This window comes from Perognathus longimembris, chromosome 7 (genome assembly GCF_023159225.1).
Source record: "Perognathus longimembris pacificus isolate PPM17 chromosome 7, ASM2315922v1, whole genome shotgun sequence".
NCBI lineage: Eukaryota > Metazoa > Chordata > Mammalia > Rodentia > Heteromyidae > Perognathus > Perognathus longimembris.
In genome coordinates this window covers 17,139,917-17,167,512 of record NC_063167.1, presented here as the reverse complement: position 1 = coordinate 17,167,512, position 27,596 = coordinate 17,139,917, and the positions used below count along the sequence as shown (strand labels likewise).

Genomic DNA, 27,596 nt, shown 5'->3' with positions numbered 1-27,596 from the left:
TCTTGATAGTTTTGAAGCGAGTTTACAAGCAAGATTAACTGTTTTCAGGATTGAAGAGGATAATGAGATGTCTACTGGTGATCAGGCTAGAAATAAACACAAGGTTGGGGGTATAGCTCAGTAGTAGAACCACTGTCTTGTATGCACAGTCTCGGGTTCAAGACCCCAACACACACTTGCACACCACAAAACACAATTAACTTCAATCACACTTGAGTCAATATGAATTTTTATTAACACACATTTGCCAAAGTCTGTACAAACCAAAACATTCCTGTTTTAAAAGGTCCATTATTACAAACATACAAAGAAATGAAAGGCGTTACCAAAGTTAGCTACTCAATTTCATGGTAAAACAGTGTCATGATTTTTAAAAATCAAAGTTTAAAGACTTGAGATTTCTTCTTTCCCTTTTAAGAATGTATGGAAAGTTAAAAACGTGTGGATTTACTTTATATTAAATGTCAAGACCTTAAAAAAAGATTTAGTATAAAAACTATGTATGCATTTTTATATCATCAAACCTTACGTATTTGAATTTTTCAGTCTTTAAAAATAAAAAATAAGGGAACAAAACCATGACTGTCATTTCTTTCACAAACCTTTCTCTATAACCAAATACATCTGAAAGACACCTGACATTTAGCTTTAGCTAAAAGTCTCTGGTTCAAAAAGTTACAAAACTATTTCATACTGTTTTACTTGCTGGGATGCAAACTGATAAAAAAGCAACATGGTCCATTGTATCTTGGATAAAAAGGAAGCCACCCACTCTTCATCTGTCCAGCTAGATACATGGCCCTTTTTCCCAGAACGATATCACAAATTGCAGAATATTTGCTTTTAACAAGTTAAATTTACTGTTACAATTTTGAGAAACTAAGGAACAAATGTCCACTGTCCTTGTAATGATTACCCTTAATTCATGTTGGGGTAACTGGTTTTGTTCTGTTTCGTGGCCCATACTACACAACCCCAATTTCCTTCACAAGCATCACAGAGAGTAACCTGAAGAATATGGCTAGAAATGCAAATCTATCTTTTTTCCTGAAGAAGTCAACCCCGTGCCCACTGGGTCAGAAGAGAGGGCACATGCGCCCTGGTAGAGGCCGCGCTGCTCCTGAGAAGCACCTATTTTTCATACTTTCATTAAAAGCAGGGGTGCACAGGCCAGAGTGAGCAAGGGGTAAGAAGAGGTACAGTGATAGTCTCCCAATCAGACTCACAGTCCAGACTTGAGCAGCTCATCCTGACCCCCCACCATATTCGAGAATTCAAATATTATCCAGTTTTGAATATGCAAATGTAAAAAATATTTTCTAACTGCTCAATAACTGATAAAAGCAAGTAAAGGGTATTTTTTTTTAAAGAAGTGGCAGTGTGAGAATTTGGAATCAATCACATAAAAGAGTAGGGAAAGGGGTGAGGAAGTGTCCAGTAGAACCTGGACAACCTTTCTTTCTGCCCTTACTTAAAAAGACAGACTCTTCAAACCTTTGCAACGTCCTCAAGTATCTCCTTAAATGCTCCTCTAAGAAACTCTCCAAAAGGCACTTAGCTCTGTACTTCTGCATCAAATATTTCACCTTAGCAATCAGTTAAGACCGTAAGGTATCAAGAAACCATCTTTTACTATAAGCTAGAGAATAGGACTTTTTTTTTTTATTTTCAAGAGACATCACTTTTACAAGGACTAGCTCGGCTACCATTATTCCTTTATCAAGAAAAAGTTTCTTTTTTTAAAAAATAAATAAAACTCTGGATATACATAGTACAAAGTTCATACATAATATACCTGGAAAAAAAAACCCCGAGGATACCCTGAAGCAAAAGCTTTATTGAGAGAGAAGGCCTCTCTCATTGTACCAAGTCTTAAGGTGGCAGTTTTTAAAGTTCAGAGAGTGGCAGTGATACACAATGAATGCAAACAATTTGCCCACGGGTATAGCAGGACCCAAGGATGGACAAAAAACATCACTCTGCACAAACACAGAGCAGTGACCACCACACACACACACAAAAAAAACACCCCAAAGTAGTATCAAAATAAAAAAGAGTGGTAAGGAGGAATGGAGGGACAGACAGAGAAAAGAGAGGAAAAGGACAAGGCGGAAGTAGGTAAGAAGGAAAAGAGTGAACTTGAAACCCCAAACACTCAAGCATGCAGTCATAACACAGCACAAATAGGATGTTTCCATTCAGCTCATGACAGTCGTACAAAGAAGGATAGCTGTAATAAAATAGAGATTTCTTAAGAAAGCTTGCAATTCCAGAGAACAGCCAGGTCTCCAACCCAGGACGACTCCATCTACTGTTGCTGGGGAGCCTCTTGATGGTCTGTCATGGAGAGGTTATAGCTCCTGACTTCTCAGATTTCTTGCTCTTAGACAAGGCAGCTGCCTGCTTCAGGAGCTCTCTGTTTTTAGCCTGATAGGTTAAAAAAAAATCAGTATTAATAGTAGGATAGGTTTTTCCATGCAGATGTGAAAGCAAATGATGCGGAAGATTAGGAACAAAGTCCTAAGTCTAGATATTTGTGGGGTTTTTTTTTGTTTTTTTGTTTTGACCAGTCCTGGGGCTTGGACTCAGGGTCTGAGCACTGTCCCTGGCTTCTTTTTGCTCAAGGCTAGCACTCTGCCACTTGAGCCACAGCGCCGCTTCTGGCCATTTTCTGTATATGTGGTGCTGGGGAATTGAACCCAGGGCTTCATGTATACGAGGTGAGCACTCTTGCCACTAGGCCATATCCCCAGCCCCCTAAGTCTAGATATTTGGTTCAGGAAAAACAGTATTTTCTACAAGCTAGTTGATGAGCCTCATTCTCTTGAAACTCATTGAAATAAAAGGATGCTTTCTAGCCAGGTACCAGTGGCTCACTCCTGTAATCCTAGCTATGCATAAAGCTGAGATCCAAGGATCACAGTTCAAAGCTAGCTCAGGTAGGAAAGTGAGACTCTTATCTCCAATTAACCAGAAAAGGGCTGGAATTAGAGCAGTGCCAGCCTTGAGCAAAAAAAGCTAAATGACAGGGAAAGACTAAGTTCAAGCCCTAATAATGCCCCATATAACACATAAGAAAAATAGTAAAAGGATGTTTTATGTAATATAAACCAACCATGTTGTACCTTTAATGAGTTCAGTAAACAGAATCTATAATTTAGACACCTGGAATCATACCTGGTATATTAAAAAAATCAAGGAACTCAATTTATTAATTCTACTGGTTGGATTTTTTTTTTTTTTTTGCCTGTACTGGGGCTTGAACACAGGGCATGGGTACTGTCCCTTAGCTTTTTTGCTTAAGGCTAGCACTCTACCACTGGAGCCACAGCTCCACTTTCAGCTTTTTAGTAATTAACTGGAGATGAGTCTCACAGACCTTCCTACCCTGGCTGGCTTTGAACCATGATCCTTACATCTCAGCCACCTGAATAGGACTAGAGGGGTGAGCCACTAGCATTTGGCTAAGTCCATGGTTCTTGAGAGAAAAAGACCAGACTATATAGTAGAGTAAAATAACAATAAGAGATCCAAAAGGGATATTTCATGTGATTTGTCAATACACTGAGGAAAAAGAAACATGAAATGATTATTTTAGATGCAATCAGCCAAGTACACACCATGGAAGTAGAGTTACCTGTAATTGCTCTGTGACTTCTTTGTGTGTTTTCTCCATTTGGTTCATTTTGGCCCTCATCTGAGATTCCTGGTATTGAAAATCAGCCTTCAACTCTGTAATCTGAGGGGAAAAGACAAAACAACAACAGAAACACAAGAAATTTTTGTGTGAAGAAAGACGTTTTGGTATCAGAGATAAATGGTCACCCAGGAGACAGAAATCCAAGGCTTTCCTACAGATCCCTATCTACATCAAAGCCAGCAAGATCACACAAAACATTCCAGTACATGTCTTTGTTTCTTCTTTCTTTTGTGGTACAGGTGGCTGAACCCAAGGTCTTGTAAATGCGACATAAGCACTTTACTATTTGGGCCACATCTGCAGTCCTTTTGTTTATATTTTGTTTTTGACATAAGAGTATCACTAACTTTGTCTGAGCTGACATAAAACTCAAGATTTTCTAGCCTCTAGTTTCTGGGTAACTGAGATTATAAGCATGTCACTACCTCCAGCCTTCTTTTTTAAAAATTTTTTTAAAGAGACTCTCTGTTTTGTTTTGGGCCAGTACTAGGGCTTAAACTCCAGGCTTCTAGTTCGTACTCATAGCTGATGAGTTATCACATGAACCATGACCACAGACAAACTTTTTTCTGGCTAATCAGAGATGGAGTCTTTTTTTATTTTTTTTGGCCAGTCCTGGGCCTTGGACTCGGGGCCTGAGCACCATCCCGGGCTTCTTCCCGCTCAAGGCTAGCGCTCTGCCACCTGAGCCACAGCGCCCCTGCTGGCCGATTTCCATATATGTGGTGCTGGGGAATCGAACCGAGAGCTTCATGTGTAGGAGGCAAGCACTCTTGCCACTAGGCCATATTCCCAGCCCAGAGATGGGGTCTTGAAAACACTTTTACCTAGACTGGCTTTGAACTATGATCCTCTAGGTCTCAGCTTCTTGAGCAGGTAGAATTTCAGGCATGAGCCATGGGTGACCAGCTTCACTTTGGTCTAGTGCTCCACTACTTGAACTATAGCATTACTACCAGTTTTTGAGTGGTTAACTGATGTTAAGAGTCTCATGGGGACTTTTCTGCCTGGGCTGGCTTTGAACCACGATCCTCAAATCTCAGCCTCTTGAGTAGCTAGGATTACAGGCACAAGCCACTGGTATTCAGCTTTTTTGTTTTTTAAGTTTCACTGTTGCTAAGAGCTATCAACTCAGGTCTAAAATCCTGAGATCTGAAGACTGAGCTTCAAAGCCAGTCAGGAAAGTCTGTGAGATTCTTATCTCCAACTAATCACCAAAAAGCAGGAAGTAGGGCTGTAGCTCAAAGTGGCAGAACGTTGGCCTTGAGCACAAAAGCTGAAGAACAGAGTACAGACTGAGTTCAAGCCCTAGGATGGGTACAAAACAAACAAATAAACCAAGGATAGTTTGAGGAGCCATGAGATCAACAGTTGCTGCCAACTACGGAACTTTTGCCATGTTCCACCAAAGCCCACTGTATTTCTTTTTTTTTTTTTTTTTTTTTTTTGGCCAGTCCTGGGGCTTGGACTCAGAGCCTGAGCACTGTCTCTGGATTCTTTTTTTGCTCAAGGCTAGCACTCTGCCACTTGAGCCACAGCGCCACTTCTGGCCATTTTCTGTATATGTGGTGCTGGGGAATTGAACCCAGGGCCTCATTTATATGAGGCAGGCACTCTTGCCACTAGGCCATATCCCCAGCCTCCCACTGTATTTCTTAGACATTTTTCAAAGGGTTCCTTAGCTCAATCTTTTTGTTACTGTTGTTGTTGGTCCTGAGCCTTGAACTCCGGGCCTGGGCTCTGTCCCTAAGCTCCTTTTGCTTAAGGCTAGCATTCTACCACTTGAGCTACAGCACTATTTCTGGATTTTTCAGTGATTAATTAGAGATAAGAATCTCACAGGGGCTGGGAATATGGCCTAGTGGCAAGAGTGCTTGCCTCCTATACATGAAGCTCTCAGTTGATTCCCCAGCACCACATATATGGAAAACGGCCAGAAGGGGCGCTGTGGCTCAGATGGCAGAGTGCTAGCCTTGAGCGGGAAGAAGCCAGGGACAGTGCTCAGGCCTTGAGTCCAAGGCCCAGGACTGGCAAGAAAAAAAAAAAAAAAAAAAAAAAAAGAATCTCACAGAACTTTCCTACAGGGTTGGCTTTTGAAACACAATCCTCAGATCTCAGCCTCCTGGGTAGCTCAGATTACAGGTATTAGCCACCAGTGCTCAGCTTCCTCGTTCATGACAACCCTTTAAAGGTAGTACATCTGTTTCATATAGATGGAAAAACAGAGGTTTCGAAATGGTTAAGTGGCAGAGAGCAAACATCCAAAGGGTTAACAAGTAGCAAAGCTAGAGTTCAAATTCAAGGCTCACTCCCACTTCTATTCAAGGAACAGAGAGGAGTGACCTCTAATCAGAGAGGTGATGTGTGATCTGAGTTTTGAGGTACAGTAGCCGCAGGCGTATAAGGCATCTGAGTGAAAGGAACAGTCTGGGCACAGGCAGAGAGATGGAAGATAACAGATTATTTGGCTAGAGATAGGTAGGCATGATGCCTATCAAATCATGTCTCACATCAGAGAATATGACCTTAGTCTAAAAGTATAGGACAAAACAGCTTTTTGGCCTGGCTTTATTCAAAGCTTTAATTCAAAGTAGTAGAAGTGTCATTCTGATCAGGTCTGTGAGGAGAATATACTTGGGTCCATTTTCATCTGTCAGTCACACACTAAAGTGGATAGAATATGGGTCTTCCTACAAATCTCCACTTAGTGGAAGGATGAAACCGCACAGGGACAGAAAGACTTGGGTCCAGTTCTTGTTCTGTCTTTTCCTGCTAAGTTAGTTAGACACACTATTTAACCTGTTACGGTCTGTTTCTTCATCTGTACACAAGGTAGGACTTAAGTGAAAAGAATGTGTGTTGGGCTGGGAATATGGCCTAGTGGCAAGAGTGCTTGCCTCCTACACATGAAGCTCTCAGTTCGATTCCCCAGCACCACATATATGGAAAACGGCCAGAAGGGGCGCTGTGGCTCAGGTGGCAGAGTGCTAGCCTTGAGCGGGAAGAAGCCAGGGATGGTAAGAATGTGTGTTAACAACTTGACATTACAAGCTAGGTGCGGCTGTGTAGATCTGCATGCCCAGCACTTGTGAGGCTGGAGCAGGAGGACTGTTTGAGGCCAGGAGGCTGAAGGCAGCCTAAACAATATAAGCAACCTCACCTCAAAAAAGAAGCTGTAGAAGAATTTAACATTGCACATATCATTAGTCATTTAGAATCAACCATGGAATTCTGAACTTGGTACGAGACAACATAGTCTCGGGAAAAGCAGAGATGGGGGAGGGCATTGGAATCCTAAAAGGAAAAATGTTGGAGGCTTTCTTTATCTAGTATATGTGACAATTTTTACCTCAAAGGTCTGTCATAAGGAGAAATGAGTTAACATAAGTGAGGCACTGAGAACATAGCAAGTCTCAAGGTAAGCACCCAAGAAAAATTAGCTATTGTGGGCACTGGTGACTCAGGCCTATAATCCTAGTACTCAAGAGGCTGTGATCTAAAGACTGAGGTTTGTAGCCAGCTCCAACAGGAAAGCTCATGAGACTCTAATATCCAATTAACCACAAAAAAGCCAAAAGTGGAGCTGTGGCTCAAGTGGTACAGCACTAGCCTTGAATAAAAATGCTAAGGGACAGCACCCAGGCCTTGTGTTCAAGTCCCAGTACTGACACACACACAAAAAAAAGGAAATAAGAAAAAGCTGCAACTGTTATTAAGACAAAATGAGATATTCTCTGAGAACCTGAAAGTAGAAATAATAAACATGAAGTAGAATAAGATTGTAAGAAGCTCCCTTCAAGATGGAGGACAATTCTTGGACCACAGGAAAATAAATCTTGGCTGAGGTGGACTGAACAATGTAATGCCATCCCATGAATCAGGTTACCATGAGAAACTCTGAAAGCATCGTGTATCCAACCACATCAAACAGGTCAAACAGCTACCATCCTGTCTAGGGCCATACAATCTTAATTTTGGATCTTTCTGGCCATACCTTCTTCTCCTTCTCTAAGATCATCTGATCCTTTTGATGTAACATCTTCTTCAGAGTTGCCACCTCTTCCTTCAGCTGGGCAATGATGACAAAGTGGTCAGTGCCTGGTGAGTCCAGAGCCAGGTCTGGGGAGAAGCTGAGCAAGAAAATGGGAGGGGAAAAATCATAACTTAAGATGGATACATTTTCCCTACCTGACAATATACTTTAGACTATATGACTGAGAACTCTTTAAGGATAGGAATAAACTATTTGAATTCCCAGCATCCAGCATGTCGGTCCATCCTTACAAAATTCAACGGTATTTGCTGAACTCAAATTGCATCAAGAAGATGGAAGCCAGAATATGATACCAAAACAAACCACAACTAGCAGCACCGTCTCTCACATTCATGACTAAAACAGATGCCCTATCCCAAGAGTCATGAACACTGTTTCAGGTCCATTTAAAATCTCCATGTTTTATTGCTGAAACAGCCATGACTGTGATTAGCTTTCTTAGAATTCTAGAATTCCGGATAATCCTCAGTTGTAAGCATAGGAGACTCTGCCCTATGATGAAATACAGCCAGTTCCTTTTCTACAAAAATGGGGCTTATGGGAAGGAAACCAGCTTCACCTATGCTACAACAGTCATTTCCATTGTCAGGAATTGTATCACCTGGGCATGGTGGCACACACCCATAAACCCAGCATTCAGGAGATGAAGGCAGGAGGATTATGAGTTTGAGGCTAGCCTGGTATATATAGTGAGCTCTAGGCTAGCCTGGGCTATACAATAAGAACCTATGTCATAAAAAGAAAAAAAAAAGAATCATGTGACAGGACAGGAGCAAAGCAGGGGAGACTTCAGAACCACACCACAACCAGGGTTTCCAACAGTCAGTACAGCACCTGAGCACTCCATTTTGTCCAAGTGCCCAATGGAATCCACATCCTTTTTGCAGAGTCCTATTTCAGGACTCTGTAAACTCCAGAAATTATACAAAAAAAAAAACCACACATCTGCTTTCACTTCACATACAGTGAACAGTTTATGGGGCTGGGAATATGGCCTAGTGGTAAAGTGCTCGCCTTGTGTACATGAAGCCCTGGGTTCGATTTCTCAGCACCACATATATAGAAAAAAAGCCAGAAGTGGCGCTGTGGCTCAAGAGGTAGAGTGCTAGCCTTGAGCAAAAAGAAGCCAGGGACAGTGCTCAGGCCCTGAGTCCATGCCCCAGGACTGGCAACAAAAACAAAACAAGGGCTGGGGATATGGCCTAGTGGCAAGAGAGCTTGCCTCGTATACATGAGGCCCTGGGTTCGATTCCCCAGCACCACATATACAGAAAACGGCCAGAAGTGGTGCTGTGGCTCAAGTGGCAGAGTGCTAGCCTTGAGCAAAAGGAAGCCAGGGACAGAGCTCAGGCCCTGAGTCCAAGGCCCAGAACTGGCCAAAAAAACAAACAAACAAACAAAAAAACCAAATAAACAGTGAACAGTTTACCTTGAAAGGACCCACAGCTTTCAGGGATTGGTTAGAGGTGCCTCAAATCCAAAACAAGGGGTCACTGCTATTCCTCTAGAGAATCCCCAAAGGAAGCCTTTTTTTTCCTCTCAGGAAAGCCTTTTCTTCCCCAGTTTTAAGAGCAAGACTTATTGAAGCAGACCAAGTGCAAAATCAAAAGTAAATTCTCAAAGGAAATGGACTGTGGGAAGCTTGACAAAGTAGTCAAGAGGCTCTCAGGACAATCTAAAGAAAACAACCAGCCTAAGTCCTTTTCCAAAGGCTTAGGAAAGCCTTAGGGAGACTGAGTGCCCCTGTGTCAACAGAGCAACACCTTGTGGTTCTTCCTGTGGTTGGATCTTCCCTCTATCTTAAACCACATCTGACAACCAGCATTTCTCTATGCAGGAAGAGACCCCAAGTAGCAAGCCTGACCACTGGACATACTACCTCACAGTTACCAATGCAAACTTTTCTATGGCTAGAATTGGAAGATATGCTATATTGACAAGATTATTGCCACTCGCACCCTGCCCCCCCATTCATCTGCATGAAGCATAAGAATGTAGAGGAAGAATGAATGCTTTCACTATTGACAAATGTGAAGAATTATTAGATAACAAAAACAAGTAGATATAGAATAATGAAACAAAGCTCCACCACATCTGAAGATGCCCTTCTAGCTGTAGTCTTACATCTGTTCTAATACTCATTGATGACCTGTTCCTTCAACTTAAGTGTGGTGAGGCTTGAACTCAGGGCCTGGGTGCTGTCCCTGAGGTTTTGTTTTTCCCCCCCTCAAGGCTAGTGCTCTACCACTTTGAGCCACAGTGCCATTTCCAGTTTTCTGGTGGTTAAATGGAGATAAAAAGAGTCTCACGGACCTCTCTACCCGAGCTGACCTTGAACCGTGACTCTCAGATCTCAGCCTCCAGAATAGTTAGTATTACAGACATGAGCCATTGGCACCTGGCTCAATCTAAGTCTTATTTAAACCTGTAACTACAGCAATGAATGAAACAAGAGAAATGAGACAGTATAAGTGATTTTCTACTGCCAAAAAGCTAATGCTCTGTTCCACCTGCTTCTTGAGAAAAGTCTTCTTCAAAGAATGCTTGATAAAACCAGTTCTATCTTGTATTAGAACCTAATCTCTCTGGGCCTTAACTCCTAGTTCAATAACAACTGTTAGAAATGAAAAAAAAGACAGCTAAGTTAGTCAGGTAGAAAAGCTAGTCTCTTTCTAAATACCTCCAATGATAGGGAACTCACTACTTTCCCTGGGAAACTTTTTTGTTAAAGTAACTTTTTGTAAAAAGTTGTTAATTTAAGAACCATCTTTTATGCTCAGGAACAGTTCAGGAGAATAAATGAAGCTACAAGGAAACGTGGGCCCTTTAGAAATGACAAGCCACGGGGCTGGGGATATGGCCTAGTGGCAAGAGTGCTTGCCTCGTGTACATGAGGCCCTGGGTTCAATTCCCCAGCACCACATATACAGAAAACGGCCAGAAGTGGCGCTGTGGCTCAAGTGGCAGAGTGCTAGCCTTGAGCAAAAAAGAAGCCAGGGACAGTGCTCAGGCCCTGAGTCCAAGGCCCAGGACTGGCCAAAAAAAAAAAAAAAAGAAATGACAAGCCACGAGTGTGATGGGTGCTGCTCACTGCTGAGACTGCTTTTATATTGCCAATGGAAAAAATAAACAAAAAGCACTAAAAACTAGCCGGTACATTTTCTCAAGGAATGAAAATCACACCTAACTCCCATTTTCTTCAAGCTGAAAAGTTTTTGTTACAATCTCAACAAACAAATTAGAAAATACTGACAGATAGGCAAGGGATTCTGTAGAATACTAAAACTCAAAAGACTAAGTTATCTTATCGATATTAAGCCATTAGAGAAAGCTAAGATAATGTGCTGTCTACAATAAGGAAGACTAATGGATAAAGATTAAGAGGAGAAATAATCAAATATGCCTCCATGCTACTGAGTAGAGAATGTGATAATATGGAAAGATAGATGAAAAACTTATGGAATACATGGGAAAAAAATCTAGCATTAAAAAAAGCACGCATTTAAAAGAATATAGGTTTTTTTCCAGTGTTGGGGCTCAAATCCAGAGTCTCACATAGACTAGGCAAACATTGTATCACTAAACTATAATCTAGCCCCAAAGTCTGTGAATGGTTTACAAGTAGGGTTAGGAAAATGGACTGTGATTAATTGAAGTCTATGAGGCAGCCGAACACTAGTGGCTCACACCTGTAATTCTAGGCAGACAAATACAAGGGACTCTTATCTTCAATTAATCAGCACAAAACCAGAAGTAGAGTTGTGGTTCAAATGGCAGAGTGTCAGCCTTGACAGAAAAAGCTAAGCAAGAGCATGAGACCGTGAGTTCAAGCCCTAGTACCAACACACACACACACACACACACGCACACACACACACACACCCACACCCAACCCCCCCCAAAATCCTATGAGGCAGCTAAAATAAATATTTCAGATACAAGACTATATAAGCCAGGCACCCTGGCTCACATCTGTAATCCTAGCTACTCAGGAGCCTGAGATCTGAAGGCTGCAGTTCAAAATCAGCCCAGGAAGGAAAGTACAAGAGACATCTCCAATTAACTACCAAAAAACTGGAAATGGAGCTGTAGCCTAAATGGTAGAGTGTTAGCCTTGAGCAAAAGGTCAGCGACAGTGCCTGCGCCCTGGGTTCAAGCCACAGGACTAGCAGGTGCGTCCCTTATACACACGCATACACACGCAAACACACACACACAACTTAGTATATGTTAACATGTATCCATCAAGTATATAGGTTTACAGTAACAAAAGGCCACCAAAAAAAATCAGAGCACTGTCAGAATGCTTTTTTCAAAATGCACTAAAAATAGAGAAAAATTCTCAAGAAGTAAAATGGACAGCAAAATATATCTTGTGCTACAAATATTTAGAAATGCAAGTGAATGGAATGTTCTACTTCAGGAACATCCAAATGGAACAAAAGTATTGAAGTGCATCTCATTTTCTCTGATTCAGCATTTGCACTGGGCTGATTTTCTGGAGGCTACAGACTCCAGAATAACCATCACATTCAGAGAAACACTTCTTCAACCCCATCTCAGCTTCTCCAACCAATCCATGCCTCGCATAGAGGCAACCACAGATATAGATCAACATGAAGCAAATGTTTAGCACTTGACTTCTTAGAATCAGGATGGGAAAATTATTTAGGACTTCATTCATTTATGTATGTATGTATTTATTTATTTATTTTTTGGCCAGTCCTGGGCCTTGGACTCAGGGCCTGAGCACTGTCCCTGGCTTCTTCCTGCTCAAGGCTAGCACTTTGCCACCTGAGCCACAGCGCCCCTGCTGGCCGTTTTCCATATATGTGGTGCTGGGGAATCGAACTGAGAGCTTCATGTGTAGGAGGCAAGCGCTCTTGCCACTAGGCCATATTCCCAGCCCTTATTTAAGACTTCAGAATTGAACTACTATTAAATCCACAGACAAGTTTTTATATTTTAGTGACAAGCTTCAATTGATAAAGTTACTAGTACTGCTTCTATACATCAGCCATCAAGTGGGTAGAGCAGCAGCAACAAAAGGCTAGTGACAGCTGCAGACTAGCTCCCAGCACACTCTAAACACAACTCCTGTTTCAAGAACTGTGTATGCATTGCAATATATGTGCACACATATTCCAGCTGGCTCACCTGTCTCCATTAGCTGTGATTGACTCAAACTTGGATTTTTTCTTTGGGATTTCATTTTGAATTGAAGATGTAGAAAGTGTTTTCTGGCTTTTAATGGCAAAAATAGAGAGACACACATTAGAAATCAAAGATTAAGAAAACAGCACAATGAAAGTCTGTCAAATAGGCCCATACAAGACAGTAGTTCTTTTCTTTTCTTTCTTTTTTTTTTTAACCAGTCCTGGGCCTTGAACTCAGTGCCTGAGCACTGTCCCTGGCTTCTTTGTGCTCAAGGCTAGCACTCTGCCACTTGAGCCACAGTGCCACTTCTGGCCATTTTCTATATATGTGGTGCTGAGGAATGGAACCCAGGGCTTCATGTACACAAGGTAAGCACTCTTGTCACTAGGCCATATTCCCAGCCCCAAGACAGTAGTTCTTCTGTGTAAGAGCTTATTAGTTTTGATTATTTAATAGGTACTGAATGCATGGATAGCTAGTCTCCATAGGACCAAAAAACATCATCAGCTTAAATTAAAATATCACAAGAACAGAACTGGTAAGACTTCCATAATTAGTATCATTTGTCTTACTTGTAAAAGCACCTAAACATTACAGTCACTGTCTCACATGCATCTTTCACCTTATGATTCTGGATTGTTCCTACTTTGTAGAAACTGAGTCCTGAAGATTATAACTGATACACAGCTAGGAGTAAAGCTGTGACTAGAAACCAGGTTGATGTACTTGAACTCCTGGTCTTCCTCCCTGTATTTATGAACCTACTAATACTGCAGCCCCACAATAAAAACCAGTGTCAGTGTCAGTAAGCTCATCCAAAACTGGTCCTAAAACAAAACCTAAAAGACTAGCTCTGATATATATTAAATGTTTTTTGGCAGTAATGGGGTTTGAACTAAGGATCGGATCTAGTGCTTGCTAGACAAGCCCTGTATCACCAAGCTATGCCTCCAGCCATTTGTACGTTGGTTATTTCTAAGATAGGGTCTTGCTTCCTACCCAGAACCATGAATCTGAATTAAACTCTGGGCAGGGCTGTAGGAATTCATACTTTTAAAGTAGTCTCTACTCCTCACAAGTTTTACCTGCTACCAAAGACAAAGTTCAAATCTCTCCTCTGAGTTTTAGACTAATAAAACTCTTCTTGGCATTTCAAACTCAGCTTTTAAAAGTGAACTTCTGTCTTTTCCCTTTTGGGAAGAAACTCAAGAGCTATATGTTTGGGGCTAGGGATATGGCCTAGTGGCAAGAGCGCGTGCCTCGTATATATGAGGCCCTGGGTTCAATTCCCCAGTACCACATATACAGAAAACGGCCAGAGGTAGCGCTGTGGCTCAAGTGGCAGAGTGCTAGCCTTGAGCAAAAAGAAGCCAGGGACAGTGCTCAGGCCCTGAGTCCAAGCCCCAGGACTGGCAAAAAAAAAAAGAGCTATATGTTTATTTATTTATTCAGAGGTGCTGGGGACCAAATTCAAGGCATCAGAAATTACCGTCCAAGCAACATCCCCCCAAATCATCTTTTTTTTTTTTTGTAGTGCTAGGGTTTAAACTTAGGGCTTTTGCTTGCTTGCCTCTATAGCCCCGTTTTGCTGTTTTTTTTTTTAGGGTATGAAACTTGGACTTGAACTTGGCACCTGATGCTCAGCTAGTGTTCCGCCAACTGTACCATGCCTCCAACCCCAGGCCCTAGTGATTTTTTGTCAGTCCTGGGGCTTGAACTCAGTGCCTGAGCACTGTCCCTGGCTTCTTTTTGCTCAAGGCTAACACTCTATCACTTGAGCCACAGTGCCACTTCGGCCTTTTCTGTTTATGTGGTGCTGAAGAATAGAACCCAGGGCTTCATGCATGCAATGCAAGCACTCTATTACTTAGCCACATTCCCAGACCTGCCCCTAGTGATTTTTGAGATAAGGTCTTGCTGCCTGTCTAGGCATGTGCTTGGCCCACAATCCACCTATTTTAAGCTTCCAATTATTTTTGGGATGACAGGCAAGTGCCACATTTGGTTTCCCTGTGCGGAGATGGAGTCTTGAGGACTTTTCTGCCTGGACTGATCTGGACACAAGATCTTCCCAGTCTTGCCGGGCACCAGTGGCTCATGCCTGTAATCCCAGCTACTCAGGAGGCTGAGATCTGAGGATCGAGGTTCAAAGCCAGCCCAGGCAGGAAAGCCCCTGAGACTTTTATCTCCAAATTATACACCAGAAAACTGTAAGTGGCATTGTGGCTCAAGTGGTAGAGCACTAGCCTTGAGCAGAAGAGCTCAGGGACAGCACTCAGGCCCACAGTTCAAACCCTAGTGCTGACAAAAACAAAAAAAGATCTTCCCAGTCTTGGCCTCCCACATAGCCTGGAAGACAGTCATATGCCGCTGCACTCTGATTTTTATTTTATTTATTTATTTTGCCAGTCCTGGGGCTTCAACTTAGGGCTTGGGCCCTGTCTCTGAGCTTCTTTTGCTCAAGGCTAGCACTTTACCACTTGAGCCACAGCATCACTTCCGGCTTTTTCTGTTTATGTGGTACTGAGGTATTGAACCCAGGGTTTCATGCATACTACTCAAGCACTCTACTACTAAGCCACATTCCTAGCAACTTGCTACTTTAAAAAGTTCAAGGGGCCTCTTGAACTTTTCTACTAGGGCTGGCCTTGAAGCACCATTCTCCCATTTTCAGCCTCCAAAGTATCTAGGTTTATAGGCATATACCACCAGCAATGAGCTCCAAAAAAGCTTTATTAGCCCCTCACCCCTTTTTATTTATTCCAATATAATAACCACTAGTCAGGGTTAATTATTCTTTAGCACTTTTTTTTTTTTTTTTTTTTTGCCAGTCCTGGGGCTTGAACTCAGGGCCTGGGTGCTGTCCCTGAGCTTCTTTTTGCTCAAGGAACCACAGAGCCACTTCCAGCCGTTTCTGTTTATGTGGAACTGAGGAATCGAACACAGGGCCTCATGCATGCTAGGCAAACACCTTACCACTAAGCCACATTCCCAGCCAGGGTTAATTAATTTTTAATACAGATTTAGTCCTTTCCTCACACAAACCCCTTCAGTGGCTTTGCACTAACTCCAGGATGAAGGTCACATTGCTGAGCAGGTCTGCACCCTTTCCTCCCTTTCCTTAGCTTCCAACCACAAGCTCCAGCAGCGTAAAAGGACTTAGAATTCTCCCAGGTTCTGCTTGGACTCATGCTCACCAGTTCTTTGCAAATGCCCTCAGGCTAGGATGCCTCTGCCTAGTCTTTATTTGATGATTCCAATTCTTCCCGATAGTTACACACCAGCTCTCCTCTAAGCCTGCTTCACCTGACTTCCAAGGTAGTTAATTATTACTGTCTCTCATACCTGAATCTTGACACATTTCTACTGTGGTGCTTGTTGCATTAGACTGCAATGATTTGATTACAACTCTGTCTTCTCTACCAGCAGCATAGTCTTGGAGAGTGGCATGACTCTTTTATTCATCTTTGTACTCCTAACAGAGACACTGGCTCATAAAAGCACTTAATAATGTTTACTGAATAAATAATATACACTGGAAATAATGTCAAAAAATAACTAAAATGTGCTGAGTACTTTCTACATGGCAGTTATAAAACAAATCACTATGCATGTACTATGTAATTTATCTTCACGACAGCCCCATGAGGTAATACTACTATTTTCTTCATTTACAGAAAGGAAAAAAAAATGGTCCAAGATTCCCACAGAGAACTTGGCAGGACCAAGATTAAATCTGATGGAAGCCTAAGGGGTATCTTTTGAGTGGATCCTACACTGGCAAACTATTCCATATAACAATATCTATCAAACGCCTGAATAAATACACATATAAAAAAACTGTACCCCGCCCCCCAGAAAGGGAAATGTCCTAGAGAAATACCCTCACCAAAGCTGAGAACACAACATGTGAAGTAGCTTTTATTTTGCTCAAGGCTAGCTTGAGCTACAGCTCTACTTCTGGCTGTTGGTGGTTAACTGGAGGTTAGAATCTCAAGGACTTTCCTACTTGAGCTGGCTTGGAACTGTGATCCTCAGATCTCAGCTTCCTGAGAAGCTAAGGATTACAGGAGTAAGCCACCAGCACCTGGAAGTTCCACAGAACTTTAAGACCCAGTATAGTACCAGGAAATCCCAACACCTTAATGAAATCTCCCTGGCCCTTAAAGGAGATACAGAAATTATAAAATAGGGCAGGCTAGATACTTTCCACAGGGTAGTAATATAGAGAAAAGAGGGAAGCTTCTATGAGATGTATTTTCCAGGACTGCCAGTGTGAGGAGCAGGGCTTATCTAGCTGGCCAGGCACTGGGGTCACCTGTTGTAGTGGCCACCACCACTCAGGCGGCTGTACTGCTCCTTCTCCTGATGGCTGCTGCGAGAAGAGCTGCTCAGGTGTTTCCTCTGCTCTTTGGTCTTCTGCAGGACACGTTTGTATGAAAGTGTGCACAGCCAGCACAGCAATTTCCCATCTACCTGCAAGACCAGAGAAAGGATAAAGAGAAGGAAATGGGAGGGTAGTGGCTGAGGATTTGAGTGCTGGGAGAACTCAGGTTCTAGATGGGCCACTTGTGAGTGTGAGCTGTGTAACCTTGGCTAAGTTATGGGGGGCTGCTCCCAGGATCAAGTGTCATAATGTACATAAAGCACTAGGCCTGCAGCCAAACACACAGACATTGTTTAATAAGTACAGCCTTGGGGTTGAATGTGTGGCTCAAGTCATAGTGCGCTTACCTAGCAGGTAGAAGCTGAGTTCAAACCCCAGTAAGACAAAAAATGAAAAGGAGAGAAAGAAGAAACAAGCACAGTAATTGATCTTTTTGTTTTGTTTTTCTTCAACCTAGCAATCAGACAAAAGCAAAGTTCCCATAAGGATTTCAAAAGGTACAAATATTTCCATGGTGCTTGCTCATTAAGGAAAACTCAGAGGGAGAAGACAAGATAGAATAGGCATTATCTCACGTGTGTGTGTGTGTGTGTGTGTGTGTGTGTGTTAAAAACATTAAAAAAAAATCTACTCTCTCATCTGGGGGCATGGCTCAGCTGATAAGAGCACCTGACTAGCAAGCACAGGCCCAGAGTTCAAACCTGAGTTCTGCTGGAAAATAATATCTACTCTCTGGGAAATTCTCAAGAATATAATAATTACATTGAGCTGGGCATAGTAGTGCATGACTATAATGGCAAAAAAAAAAAAATAATACACTGGGCGCTGGTGGCTCACGACTGTAATCCTACCTACTCAGGAAGCTAAGATTTGAGGATCAGTTTCAAAACCAGCCTGGGCAGGAAAGTCCGTGAGACTCTTATCTCCCATTAATCACCAGAGAACCAGAAGTGGCACTGTGGCTCAAAGTGGTAGAGTGGTAGCCTTGAACAGAAGAGCTCAGGGACAGCATCCAAGCCCAGAGTTCAAGCCCCATGACCAACAAAAAAAATAATACATTGGACGAGCATGGTGATACACACCGATAAGCCCAGCACATAGGAAGCTGAGGCAGAACATTGTAAGTTTGAAGACAGCCTAAGCTATATAAGCCCCATTTCAAACAAATGAAAGAATACAATACACAGTTAACTAGTCACCATGTTGCATAATAGGTCCTTTGTACTTATGCTTCCTAACTAAAGTCTTATATCCCCAAATCCTTCCATATTTGTTTAATACCTTTCGTATGCCTTACAAAATGGTATATTGGAAAAAATGTCACCAAGGAGAGACCAAGACAAGTAGCTGCCAGAATCCCGTCCCTGATGATGACATAGCATGGCACAATTATAAAGCCAATTCCTTGAAAAAGACAGCTCTGAGACAGGGAGCAGGGCACAAGGTTTCTACAACTCTCTGAACCTGGGTACCTTCCTGCAGCAATCAGACTGTCAAACCATTCACAGGCAGGCCAAGCAAAGTGGTAGGGAAGAAGAACTGGCTGGAATTGCTTTGGTTAAGGAGTGGAGATTGTGCTGATTCTTTATGTACATCCTAGTCCTCATATTAGATACTGTGCTCCATCTCTTTTTTCCCCTTGGGGATAGAACCTAGGCCTTGAGCCTTCAAGACAAGTGTTTTACCATTTGAACCAGGACCCCAGCCCTTGTGTACTATCTTGAACATGGCTAAATTATATCATCTAAAATATTTTTTGCTTTGTTTTGGGCAGTACTAAGGATTTAACTCAAGGCCTCACACTTTCTAGGCTCTCCTACTTCCCTCATGCCCCCAATCCTTTTTGCTTTGTTTTGCAGATATGGTCTCATGCTTTAGCTTCAGATCATAAGCCTCTTTCTTCCAATTTTCAAGTAGCTCAGATTACAAATTCATGCCACCACACCACCTGGCTTATTTTGTTTTTATTTTTATTTATTTTTGCCAGTCCTGGGCCTTGGACTCAGGGCCTGAGCACTGTCCCTGCCTTCTTTTTGCTCAAGGCTAGCACTCTGCCACTTGAGCCACAGCGTCATTTCTGGCCGTTTTCTATATATATGGTGCTGGGGAATCGAACCCAGGGCTTCATGTATACGAGGCAAACACTCTTGCCACTGGGCCATATTCCCAGCCCCATCACCTGGTTTATTTTTTAGATTAAAAACTCAGTAACTTTTTTTTTTTTTTTTTTTTGCCAGTGCTGGGGTGTGGACTCAAGGCCTGAGCACTGTCCCTGGCTTCTTTTTGCTCAAGGCTAGCACTCTGCCACTTGAGCCACAGCGCCCTTTCTGGCTTTTTCTATGTATGTGGTGCTGAGGAATCGAACCTAGGGCTTCATGCATACAAGGCAAGCACTCTTCCACTAGGCCATATTCCCAGCCCTAAAAACTCAGTAACCTTTGCCTGGGCTAGCCTCAAACTGTGATCCTCCAATCTCTACCTCCGAAGTAGTAGGGATTATGCATGCACCATCACACCTGGCACCTGCCTTGGCAGCTAAACACTCTTGCTCCCACACTCAAACCTGTCAGCAAGCCCATCAGTGTGAACCTACCTATCCATTTCTTCTAATTGTACTACTTCCATCCTCATAAAGCCATTCTTGTCTCCTACTGCAAGCACTTCCCAGATGATCACCCCATTTCCTATCATGGGGTCTTAACGGTTGTTGCACATAGCAAACTAAGAAGACTTCTTCAATATAAATCCAATTATATCTTCCCTCCAAAAAATCCAAGGTGTTCTCATCGTATCTAGTATAAAACACTGACTTTGTGCTATACAGCCTGTGTGACCTCAATGCAGCACCAGCCTACTTCTACAATTTCCTTTCCATTCTCCTCCCTTTGTTCTGTCTGCCTTCTTTCTGTTCTACCCCTGTGCCAAGTTCACTCCTGCCTCAGGATCTTTGCAAGGCTGGTCCCTCTTACTAGAATCTTTGCCCTCCAGAGCTTCTAATCACTGTAGTATTAATTCAAACTTTTTTTTTTTTTTGCCAGTCCTGGGGCTTGGACTCAGGGCCTGAGCACTGTCCCTGGCTTGTTTTTGCTCAAGGCTAGCACTCTGCCACTTGAGCCACAGCGCTACTTCCAGCTTTTTCTATTTATGTGGTGCTGAGGAATAAAACCCAGGGCTTCATGTATACGAAGTGAGCACTTTACCACTAGGCCATATTCCCAGCCCGTTTTGTTCTTATAATAGGTAACACTGTAAAAGACTCTCTCATGTATTACATGTTTGTCTATGCCCATGGGAATGTGAGCTCTTGTGAGACTCTTATTTCCCATTAACACACCCTGCCCTCCCTGCAAAAAAAAAAAAAAAAAAAAAAGCCAGAAATGGGGCTGTGGCTCGAGTGGTAGAAATGCTGGTCTTGAGACAAAAGCTCAGGGATAGCACCCAAACCCCGAGATCAAGCCTTAGGACAAACATACTCACACATACAAGGAAAAACAAGAAGATGCAGAGCCTTACCTTCTTTCTATCGTCTTTCCTGTCAAACGCACACTGCTGCTTGCACTGTTCACAAGAATATGGTGGTCCATACTTCTTCTCCGAATTTGTGCAGCGCTGGCATTTATTGCCAATAAATGCTGCAATTATGTTGCAATACTGACAAGGTTTGGGCTTAAAGGGGAGGAAAAGAAGAATGCAGTAAGTATGTTATAAAATACTCTTTAAAATAGTAGTTCCTACTAGTTTATGAGTCAAAGAAAAAAATGTGTTCCTGTATTCCCAATATCATAAATTTGCTTCTATACTGATCAAATGAAGCCCAATTCTTAACACTATAAAAATGCGTTTTTCTGAAAAGGACTATTGATTTTTAAATAAATAAATGAACAAATAACAAAAGCTCTTGGTGTGTATGATGAGACTGTTCTGAGAAATGCAACAGGCACCTGAGCTATGGGGAAATAAGCAGGTGCTTTCAAATCTCTAGTCCTGACATTAAGAGAATTGTTGTACCAGATGCTGGTGGCTCACACCTGTAATCCTAGCTACTCAGGAGGCTGAGACCTGAGGATCACAGTTCAAAGCTAGCCCAGGTAGAAAAGTCCATGCCTCTTAACTCTAACCATAAAAAAGCCAGAAGTGGAGCTGTGGCTCAAAAGTGATAGTGTACTAGCCTTGAACAAAAAGAACTTAGCACTGAGTTCAAGCCCCAGGACTGGTGCCAAAAAAAAAAGTTTCCCAATGTTGAAAGGGGTGACACTGATCAAGATATATTAATTCCAATGACAACTCCTGAAGCCGGGCACCAAGAAAAAGAAAAAAAGAAAGAACAAAAAAAGGGAGAGGAAAAATTGTCAACTGTTACCAAGAAGTCAAGTCACTGGATCCATCTTTCCCCTTATCTATACCAATCTCTAAAGCCACACAAGGAAAATTATTTTCCTAGTAGTGACTTTATAGTCACACACAGAAACTCCACAGTTGTACCTTTCAAGTTCAAACTCTGAAACACTCATACATTAACATAACTATAGTTCTTCTAATAAAAATGTTCTCATAATCCAGAGAAGATAAAAAGTTCAACAGATCTAAGTACTCACTGTTAGGATCAGAGAAATCCTACTTACCGTTCCATATAGCTGTACATTCTGAGCACATTTCTTGCATATCGTATTGGTTTTACTGTTAAGAAAAGACACACAAGGCTTTTCTTAGAACCTCTGAAAACTCGTTCTTCCTGAAGCCAAAGAACTGGGCTCATTGCTAAGGAAGGCAAAATACAGTCTGAACACGTGGTTGACTGATATTTGAGTATCTACAAAGAATTCTTTTAATTACGTGCTTATTAGTTTAGTTTTGTATTAGAGAATTATGTCTTTTTGCTTTTTTTTTATTTAGTGGTAATAGGATTTAAACACAGGGCCTAATGTTTGCTTGGCTGACAACCACTTGAGCCATACCTCCAGCCCTGCTTTTTGCTGGTTTTCTAGAAGATAAAGTCTATTGAATTTTTCTGACAGGGCTAGTCTCAAACCAAGATCTTCTAGATATCAGCCTTTAGAGTAGATAGGATTATAGGTGTGAACCATTGGTGCCCAGTATGAGAATGAGATATTTCTGATTTTGACATCTATTATGTATCCTATGAAAAATTCCCAGCTATAAAGAAGATTCTCAAAATACAATGTTAGACTGAAATGGACACTAGAAAAGGAAGTCTCTTCAATTTAGATGAATGACTGAGAAATGTAAGGTAAGGAAGAAAATATGTGTTTTGAGTATAAACTCAGAGACGATCCACATTGATCCTACTCTACCCAACTCTCCTAAGTAAAAGTATATAAAAATCATGTTCAAATGAAGTCTGTCCCTTCACATGAGGAGTTACAAAAGAAAGTTTGATGTACAAGAGCATTTTACATAATATTCTAAAAGAAAAAAGATACAAAAATCTAATCAATTTCTGTGAAGGTGACTAAAGTTAAAGGAGACAAAAGAAGCTAAGCATTGGTAGCACACACCTGCAATCCTAACTACTCAACAGGCTGTGTGCAATATGAGGAATTCTGTGTGAAGCCAGCTTGGGCAGAAAAGTCCAAGAGACTCAATCTCCAATTAACCAGCAAAAGGCTGTGCTGGAGATGTAGTCCAAGTGACAGTGTCAACCAATTAAGAAAGCCAAGCAAGCACAAGGCTGATTTCAAGCCTTGGTACCACCAAAACACACACCCACACTTTAGAGTAGAAAACATTTAAAAGAAATATTCAAGCCAGGAGTTGGTGGCTCACGTCTGTAATCCTAGCTACTCAGGAGGCTGAGATCTGAGGATATCAGTTCAAAGGCAGTCTGAGCAGGAAAATTATCTCCAATTAACCACCAGAAAACCAGAAGTGGCACTGTAGTTCAAGTGGTGGAGCATTAGCCTTGAGCTGAAGAACTCAGGGACAGTACCCAGGTACAGAGTTCAAGCCCCACAATGGACAAAAGAAAATAAAGAAAGAAACATACAAAGTATTTTCTAGGACAATTTTCTGACACTTTAAAAGAGCATATCCAGGGGTTGCGGATATGGCCTAGTGGCAAGAGTGCTTGCCTCATATACATGAAGGCCTGGGTTCAATTCCCCAGCACCACATATACAGAAAATGGCCAGACGTGGCGCTGCGGCTCAAGTGGCAGAGTGCTAGCCTTGAGCAAAAAGAAGCCAGGGACAGTCTTCAGGCCCTGAGTCCAAGGCCCAGGACTGGCCAAAAAAAAAAAAAAAAAAAGAGCATATCCAAGGCCCTAGGTTCAATCTCCAGCACCACAAAACAAATGCACAAAATCTGATTTCTAGCCAGGCAGGGTAGAACACATATGTAATCCCAGCATTTATGAGGGGCAGGAAAGAGGATGGTGAGTTTGAGGTCTGCCTGAGCTACACAATTAGACCCTATTTAAAAAATTAAAAAAAAAAAAAAGAGTAAGTCACCCAATGAACCTTAAAGGCAAGTATGTTTCAAACGTGGCTACTCTTAACAAATCCTTTATCAAGACTGTTACATTTCCAAAAAGTATCTTCTTTAGTCTCATGAATTCTTCAAGCTCTGTATTATGCACACTGGAGCAAGAGGTTTTACTGCTGTGGGGTCAATTTCTTAAGAGTCAAAAAGATCTGAGTTTAAACTCTACTACCAGGAAAAAAATATATATAGCCACAATATAAAATCACCAAGTTTGAAAAAATAAGTACCTTAAAAACTCAGGGCCTGAGTATTGTCCCTGGTTTCTTTTTGCTCAAAGCTAGCACTTGAGCCACAGTGCCACTTCTGGCCATTTTCTATATATGTGGTGCTGGGGAATCGAACTCTTGCCACTAGGCCATATTCCCAGCCTACCTTTAAAATTTAAGCAATATTCCTCTTAAGAGAGGTACACAAAGGTCAATGCTGAAGTGCCTCTGACCATACAAAATAATCAAAATGAATTCCAGGAAAAGGAAACAAGTGTTTTTCTTTCTGGCTGTTTTTGTTTTTGTCTTTTGTTTTTGTTTATCTGTCTTTGGAAGGATAGGGAGTGGCACAGAAATGGAAGGACAAAGGGTGAACAGCAGCAGTGGTACTCACTAGACACTATGTTGAAAATGAATGATCCAACTTGTCAGTAAGGAGAGGAAAAACTGGGGGAGAGGGAAGAAAGATGTGGGAAAAAGGTAACACTGTCCAAAAAGAAATGTACTCTTGGACTGAGATGTAGCTCAGTGGCAAAGCACTTGTCTAGCAAGTGCAAAGTCCTAGGTTTAATCCCCAGTACCAAAAAAATGTATGCGTATAGTTAAAAAAAAAAAAGTGCCCCATGGACTGGGAATGTGGCTTAGTGATATAGAGTGTTTGCCTACCATGCATGAAGGCCAGAGTTAGATTCCTTAGTACCACATAAACAGAAAAAGCCAGAAGTGGCGCTGTGGGCCGTAGCTCAAGAGATAAGAGTGCCAGCCTTGAGCAAAAAGAAGCCAGAGACAGTGCTGACTCAGGCCTTGAGTCTCAAGCCTCAGAACTGGCAAAAAAAAAAAAAAAAAGCATCCTTTATCTGACTTAAATAACTGGAAACCCCTCTTTACCTCACCTTTATAATAACAATTTTTTAAAAACTAAAAAAAAAATCTATTTTAAAAGTAATGAAACTAGGATCAAATCTTTGTTGTTTTACTAGTCCTATTTTCATTTGTAAAAAGCCAATTGTCCATTAAGTGAAAGGAAGTGGATAATTAAAAAAAAAAAGATTAAGCAACAGCCAGATGCTAGTGGCTCATGCCTGTAATCTTAGCTATTCAGGAGGCTGAGCTATGAGGAATGCAGTTCAATGCCAGCCCAGGCAGCAAAATGCATGAGACTCTTATCTTCAATAAACTACCAAAAAAGCCAGAAGTGTAGCTGTGGCTCAAGTGGTAGAGCACTAGTATGGAGCAAAGGAAGCTCAAGGACAGCACTTAGACTCTGAGTTCAAGCCTCAGGACAGGTACAAAACTTAAGCAATAGGGGATTGTAGCATCAGTGGTAGAGCATGTGCTTAAGCATGCATGAGGCTCTGTATTCAATTTCCAGCACTAAAATAATAAAAAGTAAAAATGTAGGTAACCTGCCAGGCACTGGTGGCTCACATCTATAATCCTAGTTACTCAGGAGGTTGATCTGAGAATTGTAGCTCAAAGCCAGCTCAGACAAATCCAAAAGACTCTTCTTTTGATTAACCAGCAAAAAGCCTGAAATAGAGATATGGGTTCAAGTCACAGGGCCACAGACAAGGGTGGTAAAAACTTAGTGACTGTACACGGCCCTCTGTTCAAGGTACAGTACCAGTAAAAGAAAAAAAATATAGTCAGGCACTAGTAGCTCACTCTTATAACTCTAGCTATTTGGGAGGCTGAAATCTGAGGATTGTGGCTCAAAGCTATCCAGGGCAGTAAAGTCCTGTGACTCTTAACTCCAATTAACCAACAAAAGTCAAGAAATGGAACTGTGGTTCAAGAGGTAGAGCATCAGCCTTGAGCAAAAGAGCTAAGAGATAGCACTGGTGGCCCTGAGTTCAAGCCCCAGGGCAACCCCCCCCCCCCAAAAAAAAAGGCAATCAATAGGTTTTATCTAGAAAATGGTATGTGGATTATACACTTTTCAATATAAACAGGAAACTGCAGAATGCGTGTAATGTAATTGACTATATGTTTATTACAATGCAATTGATTACACATCTGTACATGAAATGTAAACACAGCTCAAGAGGAAAAGGCTATTAACAGCTCTCATGGTGAACCAAACTCTACCTCTCCTGCTGGTACTCAGTCCTGCAGTAGGTACACTTCACAACAGGGTGTGCAATCCGACATTCCTGAAATGAAATGAGGATATAATTTTTAAAGGAACTCATAAATGAAAAAGCCTTCCCTAAGAAACAGAAGACGTAGGTATTGCAGTAATTCCTGCATAGTTAGTATGCTTGAGTGAGTCCTTAACTTTCGGGGCCTTAATTCTCCCTCTCTATAATATCTGCATCAATGCCCAGCTGTTGATGTGGACCGAAGAATTTGTAGGGAACTAGTCATAAATTGTAAAACAAACATATGTATGAATAAGCACCAGACTGGGAATTGGAAGCCCTTGATTCCAATGTTGGTTCTGTCACTGTGTGGTATTGTACAGGTTTACTTGTGAAATCAAAGTGCAAGATTAAATTCAATTTTATCTATATGAAATTTGTCATTGTACATATACACACGCATATATTTTAAAAATTATAATAGTCTTTTTTTAAGATCCAAAAGATTGCTCACTCGTGTTCTTTCAGACCTGGTAAACAAGAATGGCATAAGGAAAGTCATGGCCGTTCAAGGCCAACAGTGACAATTAGGAGAAATCAAAGACACAAACTGGATTATCTGAGGGCATCTCAACCTCAGTCTTCGGTGACTTTTAACTGTTGCCTTCCAACATTTGTGTTCAGTTAAATAGGTAAAGTGGGAGGAAGCAACTTCAAAGAAAGACAATTTGGAAAAACGGGCAAAAACTAATTAGAGTGAAGACCTAAGGCCAACTGGATGCTACAAAGTCACCTGTTTGATTCATGTGCTTACTGGTATGTATGCATACGTGTATGTGTGTGTGTGTGTTTAAAAAGCTTTGCCACCTCCGATTGAGACGAGCTAAAAAGTGCCCGTGAAGCGTCCAAGTTTGTGGTACTCAGTACCCAATCGCGGAATTAAGTCCCACGAGGGCAAAGGGTGCTTGTGTGGGGTCTTGGTCTGCAACCGAGGTAAGCCCAGCAGATCCCCCGATGGCCGTTCAGGAGCAACCGAGGGACACGCTGTCCCCTCCCTCGACCTCACGGGGTCCCAGAACCAACCGCGGTTGCTAAGCACCGTGCCACGCCGGCTGCGAGGGCCCGGGGGCTCCCCCACGTGCCTCTCCGGCCTCCAGCCCAGAGGGTGCGGTGCCTCAGCCAGGCGGGCCGGCCACACCCTGCCCGAGGGACCCTGCCGGGCGTCCCCCCTCAGAACGGCGAGTTCCGGGCCGCGCCGCGCCGCCGGCGCCCCCAGCTCCCGGCCGCCGCCCCAGCCCGCGCACCTTGCACAGCTGCTGCCCCTGAGACAGCGCCTCGAAGGGGAAGCGCTGGTGGCACTTGGTGCAGGCGTAGAGCGCCGCCATGTCTGGCCCCGGCCGTGGTCGCCGCCTCGCCGGCGCGGCCCGCCGACTTAGCTGACAGTCGGAGACACAATCTGGGGGCGGCGGCGGCGAGCTGAGGCGGGCGGGCGGGTCCGGGCGGGCCGGGG

The 27,596-nt window shown here is 42.4% G+C and overlaps 1 protein-coding gene and 1 long non-coding RNA gene across 2 annotated transcripts; both read right to left on the bottom strand.

Annotated features, from left to right (window-relative positions):
* Nucleotides 1-208: 208 nt before the first annotated feature.
* On the bottom strand, nt 209-27,596 carry Fam76a (family with sequence similarity 76 member A). Its single transcript, XM_048350625.1, has 9 exons — nt 27,391-27,596; nt 26,094-26,158; nt 21,921-21,975; nt 20,812-20,964; nt 17,230-17,387; nt 12,912-12,998; nt 7,695-7,830; nt 3,638-3,739; nt 209-2,427 (listed from the first exon to the last, which is right to left on the bottom strand). Exons 1-9 carry the CDS (start codon nt 27,469-27,471, stop codon nt 2,341-2,343), a joined length of 924 nt encoding a protein of 307 aa, XP_048206582.1. The 5' UTR covers nt 27,472-27,596; the 3' UTR covers nt 209-2,340.
* LOC125354798 lies at nt 19,155-19,514 on the bottom strand. The gene is made up of 2 exons (XR_007211545.1): nt 19,478-19,514; nt 19,155-19,246 (listed from the first exon to the last, which is right to left on the bottom strand). It is a non-coding gene; the product is annotated as an uncharacterized LOC125354798 (long non-coding RNA).

Coding starts and splice junctions, on each gene's coding strand:
- Fam76a (XM_048350625.1), bottom strand. CDS start 27,471: ATGGCGGCGCTCTACGCCTGCACCAAGTGCCACCAGCGCTTCCCCTTC. Junction 26,159..27,390: donor AGGGGCAGCAGCTGTGCAAG/GTGCGCGGGCTG, acceptor ATTTCATTTCAG/GAATGTCGGATTGCACACCC. Junction 2,428..3,637: donor AAGTCACAGAGCAATTACAG/GTAACTCTACTT, acceptor TTAACCTATCAG/GCTAAAAACAGAGAGCTCCT.